Consider the following 10423-nt stretch of genomic DNA (forward strand, 5'->3'; position numbering starts at 1 on the left):
CTCGGAGGCACCCAGAGAGGCGAACTTCAGAATTGCTACTCGAGAGTCCTCCTCACTGCGCAAACTCATTGACATCAGATGCCATCCATTCATCCACTAGTACTGTGTTTTCTGAACTTCCTTGAAGACAGGTCTTGCTTTATATTTTCCTCTTCATTTCTCATTTGATCAGCTATCAGTTTTGGTTTAGTCTGGCTATAAACTCTGTTTTGACAACCAAATACATCTTAAGACACTCCCTACTTCACTTATGTAAACGTTCTCCAACTAGTTTTCATGGTGCAATCACATTAAGAAACTATTTCCTGCCACTCCAACTTGCTGAGATATTTTTAGCTGAAGCTGAGCACATACCTGTGGCAGGTGAGGCAGCAGTGAGAATGTGGGCGTGGGAAGACCTTTGCTTTTCCAGAGCTAAGGGTTTCCACAGCTTGTCATTCCCACTAGAGGGAGATGACCAATACCGTCTAGGAGTCACCCCTCTCAAGGAGACACTATGCATTATTACAAGGTACAGCTTTACTGTTGCTCTCCTCTTATTATTCTTGTAGCTTCACGGGAAACAGAATATTTCATCGTGGCAGAGACCTCCACAGCTGTAGCAGCCCTCTACAGAGAGGAGCATGGGGAGGTACTGAAGACTCTACCACTCTCCCATACTATCCCCAAAATAAATGGCCCTGCTCCACCCTCCCCAGCAGTACAGTTGCCCTTCACATCACTTTACAAGGTTGGTTCAGGACTGACTCAAGTGCCTATCACCCAAGTTATGTAGCTGGCAAAATTGCTGACAGATTTTTTCCATAAATGCAGACTTTTAGAAGGATTTAATCACCATTTGCTGAAAGCAGGCCCAGCCCTGTCTAACCAGTAACATTTGAGGCAGCTTAGTTATCCAGAAGGCAGGAAAACCAGTCCTTTGGTAATAAGTGTTGACATGTCCTCCCATTTACCTGCTCATTTTATTCATCTTTCCATTTTCCTTTTCTGGGGCACTTTGTAGACATTTCCTCCTACCCAAGGGAAATGCTATCAAATGACCCTAGAGGATTAACATGTTCTTGTTATGCAGAGAGGCAGGGGTGAAAACTTTGTAAGGATACAGATCTTCACAAAAGAGGCAAACCATCTTCCTGAAATAAGGATGCTTTCAATAATTAACACATCCAAGGGCTATACTGTACTCATCTGGCACTTTTCCTCCCTTCTTTCATCTGCTTTAGATGCAGCAGACTTGAACACGAGCATTTGGGAAGTCTCAGTAAACTACTATGAAAAGGGGACATAGAAACGCTTAAGTCATTGGCACTCTTGTCACACCAGGGAGTACATCATCCCTCCCTCAGAAAACTGATAAAGTAAACGTGTATGCTGTGCTCAGAAAAAAACCACAGATTTGTTAAAAACTAATTTTGCCCAATGTACTACCTGAAACAAGAGTAGTGTATGTAGGTATACATTATATTTATGTTAACTATGAAAATAGTCAAGGGCAACAGAGTGGTTATTTCAGAAAAAACCTAATTTTCATTCAGATCAAGAAAGGCCCAGTTGAAGATTCTTTCTTTCATAGAGTAGGAAGTCTAGTTTGTAAGTGGGTCTAATTTTTTTTTTTTTAAATGCTGGGTGATCAATATGCAGCTTTGCACTCTGCTCACCAAGAAAAATAACCAAACATTTATACTGCTGGGGGAACTAGTACTAAATTCCTAGTCTGATACCAAGAAAAGTACATTTCTCCCATTCTTGGGAGAGCCTACTTATATGACACTAAATTCAGTATAGGGTGTAGGGAATATGGCCTGGAAAGTAAGACAACCCAAGAAAAACCTCTCTACCCATTTTCCTCTCAAGATGAGCCTACATGCCCTTTGTCAGTGACAATACTACCATCTTGCGTTGATGTTCAAGTACTACAAGTATCGGACATACACACACAAAAACAAAAAACAAAACACCCACAAAAAAACAACACCCCCCCCCAAAAAAAAACACCACACTCTTCCAAGCTTTGACCACTCCTTGACCTTGAAAATCAGATTCTGAGCCGAGCTTCAGGAAGGCTCAGTCCAACTAGAACAGACTTACTCTGTTTTGGACCACTCTTTGGCCAACACAGAAGGTACTGATGTCATGTCTGAATTACTGAGAAGAGTGATGTAAGACAACAATTCTCTAGCAGAGTTGATAAATGGTCAAAGTGAGAATGTGTCAGTGATAACACAATGAAAAGCAGCTAGCTTTAAAATTAAGCAAAATATATTTTAAATTCTCCACAGCACATATCCTTTAACAAAAGCATCACATACATGCTGTAGTAACTGTTGCTTGATCTTTCCTCTCTCTTCCATCTTCTGATAGATCTCTCAGATGCATGCAGCAAGTTGGGTAGTGAGAAGGTACAGCAACGGGAAAGCTGCACCCACTCTGCATGCACCCATACTTCCCTTCAGCACCTCTTCAGGAACGAGCTGGGCCACAGAACAGCTCCTTCCAAGTCCAGAAGGGATGGTCTGGCATCTCTGAAGGGAAGATTCAGTCCCAGCTATTGTAATAGACCAGGCTCACTCTGTAACTGGTGAAAGCACTGCTGAAGCAGAAAAGGGGAAGTTGTTTTCCAGCTGGATTCCCTCAGTGTAATGGTAAATAGTCCTGAAAAAATGCTGCTGGATGTAGATCAGGAGGCTTTTTTTTTTTTTTTTTTAAAAAAAAACCCTAATCTCTCAGAGCCACAAACAGGAACGTAAAAGTTTGTCCAAACATGAACTAGAAGGCTTTCCTTTTCTTCTTTTTACCACCAGCCACTCTATTCCTGATACCAATAGCTTCTTCTGTATCATCATCATCACCATCCCGAGATCGCTTCTTCTCTCCCTGCTCCCGCAGCTCCTGCAATGCAATCAGGTGAATGACCAAGAGTTCTGGCAGACAAAAAAATAAAAAACGCAAGTGTAAGCAGAGGGAATGAGCCACCACGCACCATTCGTGCAAACCTTTGGGCCTCAGCCACACGTTCTGTCAACATCATGACCTCCTCTTCTTGCGTGGGGAATGCTGGCAATTTCTTGCCAATCAGGTGTTCAATGCGCTGGAACAGCTCTACATCATACCTGGAGGGAAAAAAAAATAAATAAATAAAAATAACAAACACTGCTTGAATCTGCCCTTCCAAGAAGGCTGCAGCTGTTTTTACCCACAGACATTGCTCATCTTCATCCCACAGATATTAATTTGTGATGGTGGTTCCAGAAGCAACGTTGCCTGCACCAAAAGCTGCCATCACTGGTGGCAATTTCACTGACTTAACTCTTTTCAGAATTATTTGACAAAGACTTAAATACATATCATTAAATAAGAAACTTTTTTCATAAATCTACGCTATGCATTGCATAATATACAGACACATTTCTATAATTCAAGTTATTAGCTCTGCTAATATAATCAGTTAGCTCTGATAGTTACATGCCTGCTTCTAGAATTTATCCTAGATCTCTTTCTCCCCCCTCCCCAGTTTTTGAATACTCTTCCTTTTAAACACATCTCTAGTCTCAAAAAGAAATAGTATTTCCTTCTTGCCTAGGATAAGATCAAATATAACCTGCTCTGAGATACAGCAGGGGGGAAAAAAACCCCCACCATGTTCTAACACTTACTGTGTAACAAAGGTAATAGACTTGCCAGATCTCCCAGCTCGAGCTGTTCTCCCAACACGATGAATATAATCCTGAAAGCAGTAAGACATGCACATCCAGTCAGGACCTGGGCAGACTGCCGTATGATTTTTTAATTCAGGAAGGAAAAAGCTTGGGGAAAAAGCAGTTTAAAATATTTAATCCTAGCCCTGGGTGCAATATTAGGATCTTAAATGATGCTGGTTTTATAGACATTTATTATTGGAAAAGATTAAATTTATTTAGCTTATATTTAGTCTAGCTAGAACTAAAGAGATCACCTGATGGTTCAAAGTTGGAAGACAGAAGTGATAAATGACCACTAATGGAGCTGTCAGTTCCTTGGGAAGGTAATATTTAAAATAAAAGGAGACCAACAGCCCCATTTTCAGCCTCACTATCTACCACTCTTTGCCTATCTTCCAGATATTATCCTACCAGCAGATACAGTATTGACAGCAACAGTGAAAGAGAGGATGCACGAGCTGTCTTCCATTTACAATGCGTAGTGCCTTCAACCATTGCACATAACAGCAAACACCAAACTGAGTCGACAGTGTGCTTTCTGCACTGGGTTGGGGAACAGTGGCATCACTAAGAAAACACACAAGTATGTCAAACTGAAAAAATGTGATAGAAAGGTGAAACAATCTTTCTTGAGCAAGTCTTCACTGAACATAAGGAGAAAAGCATTTTAAACTTTTATTACAAAAAATGGCAGGACCTGAATTGCAGAAAGATAGCTACCTGTAGCCAGTAATATGTACGACTACTTTCAAAACCTAGAAGGTCTTCAATAGGATTTGAGGAGGATGGTGCTGGCCTCTTTTCAGTGGTGGCCACTGACAGAACTAGAGGAAACAGACGGAAACTGAAGCATCAAAAGTTCCACAGAAACTTAAGGAAAGATTTCTGAACAGTGAGGGTGACAGAGCACTGGAACAGGCTGCCCAGAGAGGTTGTGGAGTCTCCTTCTCTGGAGATCTTCAAAACCTGCTTGGACACAGTCCTGCGCCACATGCTCTAGGTGACCCTGCGTGTGCAGGGGGTTGGACTAGATGATCTCTAGAGGTCCCTTTCAACCTCAGGCATTCTATGATAAAACACAGCGCATACTCCATGGAGAAATGGAACGATAGAGTCTGCCACCCTCCTCTGCCCCCAAACATAAGGAATCAATTCTAAAATCAGATCTACCCATCCCAAATTGAAATATCAACTCAATCATGGAAGCTGCACCAAACTATCTACAAGAGAATGAACTAGACTTCCAGTTAGCAGAACAAAGGACAAATCTTTGTTTCCTTGGAGAGATTACACTTTCTACTAACAGGAAGTCTTCAGTCACCAAAAACCAGCTCACCTTGGAGTGGGTAGGAATATCAAAGTTTATGACCACATCTACATGTGGGATGTCCAGACCTCTGCTTGCAACATCAGTTGCCAGCAAAATAGACCGAGCCTTTGCTTTGAACTTGTTTAAGGAGCCCAAGCGTTTATTCTGGAAGAGAATAAATTAGCTTTACTAAAAGAAAAGAAAAAAAAAAAACAGTAATAACTTCCAGATCATATGCTCTTGTTGAAATACTGTTACAGAAGAATGTGATGAGGGTTTCTCTCTTGCTCTCTCTCCCCACCCCAAGAACTTCACTTTTTGTAATGTATCTGAAATATCAGAATATCAGTCACAGCATTCCCATTACATCAAATACTGAGAGCGCATCCAGTGCACCTGTGGATTCTTTCTCCTTCAAGGCAGCTGTGATTCAGTATGGTAAAGCCCCTTTCCCAAGCAATACATCTCCTGTTTCAACCAGACTGCGGCCTATACTCATACCTGACTCATCTGCCCATGGAGAGGGATGGCAGTGAACCCCAAGTTGCGGAGCAGTAGAGCAGTCCTCTGAGTATTGTTACATGTACTGCAGAATATCATGAAGGAGTTTCCAGCCAGTTCATTCAGGATATAAACCAGGTAGCTGTCCTGCATGGGAGAAAGAAAAAAAAAAAAAGAAAAAAAAAAAGAAAAAAAAAGCAGGAGAGAGAAAAACACAGACAAACCACCATTAGAAAAAAAAAAAAAAAAAAAAGACACAGAGGACAGGTGATCATATAGACATTAAAGCAATGATAAGTACAAACTGGGGTGGGGGGGAAGATACTTGGCAGAGGTAGGAATGACGAGACACTCCGAAAAGGCAAAAACAAAACAAAAACACACAGAAGTTACATTACCTTGAATCTAGAGGGGATGAAGATATAGTACTGCTGTAGCTTTTCAACTGTTTGATATTTGGAAGAAACTGCACATTTAACAGGATTCTTAAGAGCAGCACGCTGGAGTTTTTGTACCTGAAACAGCAAAGTAAGTTACTACTAGGAGGCCAGAGATCTTGTCACAGACCTATTTCTAGGTGTGTTCCCACCTGTACCAGGCAGCCTACTTGCTAATATAGCCCAAAAGAATCAAAACCAGGTGCTCTGCTCTTACCTTCTTGGTCATGGTGGCAGAAAACAGGAATGTCTTTCGGTCTCGTGGAATCACTTTCAGTAACTTATCCACCTGTAGGGAGAGAAAAAGCAAAGGGAAGTGCTGAATGGAAAAGCAGTGAAGACATGAGTTCCCTCCAAGTAGAACAACCATCCAAATGAAGGATACTGTACGTGTGCAATTTAGGGATTACATATAAACAGTAGTCCAAAACTTTCTCTCTTCCAAAGGGAGGATGCAGGCTGATACCATGCTAACACCTGGACTGCAAAAGTCCAACAGTGCCAAAAGCAGGCATCATATCTGTGGGAAATCATGTGCTGTCAACACAGCTATTGCATAACATGGTGTCAGGCACTCTGGAGAAGCCAGGAGACTTCAGAGGCAAACTGTCCCCTACAGGTCTGTCAGATCTGTAACTCTCCTAAACTCTATTCTCACTAGAGACTTCACTGCACTTATTAGAATGCAGACACAATTTGCTATGAAGCTCCAGAGGATGGCTTGACACACTATTTACTGCAAGGAACCCACATGCTGTTCTAACAGTTTCCTTTAACAAGTTCCTACCTCTGTTTCAAAATCCATATTGAGGATCCGGTCAGCCTCATCCATCACCAGGTACTTCAGAGCTCGTAAATTGAAGCCCTTTGTGTTCTCCAGATGATCAATTAGGCGGCCAGGAGTTGCTACCAACAAAATCATCAGAGGCAGCAAATTAAGAATGAAAGCAAGAGAAATTCAAGCAGACAAGAGTCTCCTGTTAAACAAATTGAATTCCTTCCCCAAGACAAGGGACGCATGACTATTTTGGGGCAAACACTTTATCATAAAATAGCTTCATTTCAAAACTTAGAGTGAGTTAGGCTTTTGGGGAAAAAAAAAAAAGCAAAAAAAGACAACTTGACTATAGGATGTGTACTAAGAATAAAGGGACCAATGAGACTGAGTTTTTTAAATATTTGGGATAGAAAACTACACCACAGGCAGAGTAGTAGAAGTGTTTCAGAAAAGCTGTGTATTATAGAAAGATTAACTAGATAGCAATCAGATCACAATACAGAAACTCTTGCTCCTCCTTCAGTTACACAAAAGCTTTGGCATTCTTGTCTTGGCAATTACAATTTGATCATATACATTCTCCATAACCATGCACATTGACTTACCAATTATAATATGTGGTTTCTTGGCTAAGGCTAGAGATTGAGACATGGTGTCAATTCCACCCACAATAACCGCTGCAGAACAAAGGACATAATGAAAATCTCTCAGTTTGTCAGTTTAGCACAAGCTGATCCCCATACCATGGTGTGCTCCTTGCCTCCACAATTACAATGCAAAGCTACCCTTCTTAACGAGAATTTCCTTTATTCTTTGTCTTAGTACCCTTCATCTTTCCAGGTATGTTAGGCCATACACTAGACACCCTTGTTAACTTCAGCTATTTTATTTTCATGGTTAGAGAGCTGCAGGCAGAACTTGTTCCTCACAACCTAACTCAGTCACAGAATTTAAGAATTCTAAAAAAAATACCCCCACAGCTTTTATGCTTGTGGAGAATATTTGCAGCACCAGTGCGGAGTTTGAAGGAATTTTTAACTATATCATACTATACAGTTGAGCTTTATGGAATTTAACTGAACAAATGCTTACTATTGTGAATTTATCATGAGCTTGAGAAAATCTCTCCTACTTTCATCTTCAACCATTTGGACACACAATGTAGAAAAGCTGCAGACCCCTCCGTAAGAAAAGACCATGCATCACAAATATGGCTTCTTTCTCAAACTTGATACCTTGTCTGCTTTCTAGCATGAAAAGCTTTTCTCATTCCACATTCAGCTTTTCCATAAAAACATTCTTCACCTTTTCCTTTACACTCTAATGCTGTTGATTCTTACCGCTGGGCAAAGCTGCTCCAATATAACAAGGTTACTCACCACTGTGGACGCCAATGGAGGATCCGAGAGCTTCAAACTGCTCTGAAATTTGGAAGGCCAACTCCCTTGTTGGTGTGAGGACAAGAGCAAACAAACGCTGAGGAGTTTCCAGCAGCGCTTGGAGAATTGGCAAAGCAAAAGCTCCTGTTTTTCCAGAACCTGTTTCTGCCAGGCCAATGATATCTCTGCCTACAAGGCAAAGCAAGGAGGGAAAAGACCGCTTGCAAATTAGTACTACAGAAAGAGGCCTTCACAGAATTGTGCAAGAAAACATGGGAGTTCTTTAAGGCTAATAGCAAGATCCATCTCAGAGATTATGCAATGAAAAAGAAATACGGGATGTTTACGGAGAAGAAAAGACTAGAACAGGGAATTTTAAAATATTTTAAAGCATTTTTAAAGGGCAACTTCACTTGTTTAAAAGTAATAATTGTGGTCCCTTTTCCTTTTATTCTTAAATACACAGGTTTTAGGTCCTGGAAAAGCTTTCCTAGAATATTGTTTTAAATCCTTTGGTCGATTTACAGCCTATTGATCATATCTAGATAAGTTTTCCTTAACCCATTATTGACAGTTTACCAGCTTCCAAGGAAACTCTTGAACACTAGAGTAGTTTAAGTCATACCAGCTACAAAACAACAACACTGCTAAATTCATGTTCCACAAGCTACTGTCTTTTATGTGCCAGAGATGACAACAATGACCTAAAACAATTGGCACTCAGGAAAACATTCAGGGAGTAAATCCCTGGCTCAAGATCAATGCCAATTTCCTAAAACTAAGAAGAACATGTTGCCTACAGGGAACACCTTCTCTGATATTCAATCATTACTAAGGAGAATCTAATATATGGATTAAGAAAGGAGCCTACCAACAGCTAGGCATCAGGACAAAGCAGACACCAAAAGCTTACTCCCATTTTAGACTAGTAGCATTACGTTTCTGCTTGATACAATTAATACACACATTTTCATATTCCAAAGGCAGAAGTGTTTGCTCATTTTTTCCTTCCTTGTAATTTCAGCGCACTTATAGAAAGCCATTACAGTTCATTTATTGCTCATTCCAGAAATCTTATTTTGAAGAATTGTCTGCTTAAAACAAAGCAGACAGCACAAGCTACATAACTACTAAAAGCATGTCCAATTTCAGGTACACACTGCAGAGCTCTACCAGACAGAGTTGCTATCCCAGCTGTCCTTGATTATTTCTTAAAGAAAATGGACAATGCTAACTAGCAATTCAAATAATTAGTAACAATTTCATTTAATGCAGACCACCAGAACTCAATAGCAGGAGTGAGCACACAGTAATCCATACATCCATCTGAAAATTTGAAATTGCAGGCAATGCAATATTACAGATTTCATCTAGTAAAGACACAAGGATGTACAGACACAACTTCTATATAGATCTCTATGACAATGAAGAAATGAGAATGCTCTCATTTATGCCACTTACTTCCCATTCAACAAAATTCATTCCCATACAGCTTCTGGAGCACCCTCACATTTAGGATGAAAGGCAAATTACTTACCTTGGAGAGCCACTGGAATAGCCTCAACTTGGATCTTTGTTGGTATCTTCCATCCTAACTGGTCACAAGCTTCACATAGGACATCTGTCACTCCCTGAACATTAGTGGAAAAAAAAGGAAAGAAAGACAGACATCATCAGCAAGGAACCCTGAATTGAATAATTCATTTAAATAACACATTGCCACAGAGTCAAGCTGGTCCCCAAGAGAGACAGAAAGCAACATACCCTCAATGCAAATACATGAAAGCACAAGTTGCTCACACTGATGCCTCCCAATAACATCACAAAACTGTTCTAAACGATTAGTGCTGACTGCCATTAGCAACCAACTAAAAAAAGCATATCTTTTTTCATAAGATATACGCAGCCTCCTGCAATGTATCCAGCCTCCCTCTTCCCCGGAAGAAACACAGTGAACATAGAGAGAAGGGCGGGGGGGGGAGGGGGGCGGGGGAGGGGAGGAGAAAAAAAAAAAAAAAAAAAACACGCCAGACGAAGACAGGGACAGGGCAATTTAAAGGAAAGACAGTGGCCTGGGGAGGGCAGAGCGGCGCCGCGATCCCGCCTAAGTCCCCGGGCCTCCTCCTCGCGCGGCAGGCGCTGCCGGCCGGCCCCGCCGCGGGGCTGGGAAGGGTGCTAGACGCGACGGCGGAAGGGAAGGTGGCAGAGGAGAGGTCGCGGCTTCGCCCCACCAGATCCTTGAAGCTGCGCGGCTGCTCCGGCTCTTCCTCCGCGCCGGTCTCGGCCTCCGCCACCGGCTCCTCCGCCTCTCCCGCCGCCAT

General features: G+C 41.6%; 1 protein-coding gene across 1 annotated transcript; it reads right to left on the reverse strand.

Annotated features, from left to right (window-relative positions):
* Window positions 1-2719: 2719 nt before the first annotated feature.
* DDX47 (DEAD-box helicase 47) lies at window positions 2720-10423 on the reverse strand. The gene is made up of 12 exons (XM_088532862.1): window positions 10334-10423; window positions 9640-9733; window positions 8103-8291; window positions 7329-7400; window positions 6733-6851; window positions 6163-6234; window positions 5907-6023; window positions 5509-5655; window positions 5035-5172; window positions 3654-3724; window positions 2981-3110; window positions 2720-2889 (listed from the first exon to the last, which is right to left on the reverse strand). The coding sequence occupies exons 1-12, from the start codon at window positions 10421-10423 to the stop codon at window positions 2767-2769; spliced, it is 1362 nt and encodes a 453-aa protein (XP_088388988.1). The 3' UTR covers window positions 2720-2766.

Source organism: Tinamus guttatus, unplaced genomic scaffold (assembly GCF_059628265.1).
Source record: "Tinamus guttatus ecotype Peru unplaced genomic scaffold, ASM5962826v1 Tinamus_guttatus_pri_ptg000472l, whole genome shotgun sequence".
Classification (NCBI taxonomy): Eukaryota; Metazoa; Chordata; class Aves; order Tinamiformes; family Tinamidae; genus Tinamus; species Tinamus guttatus.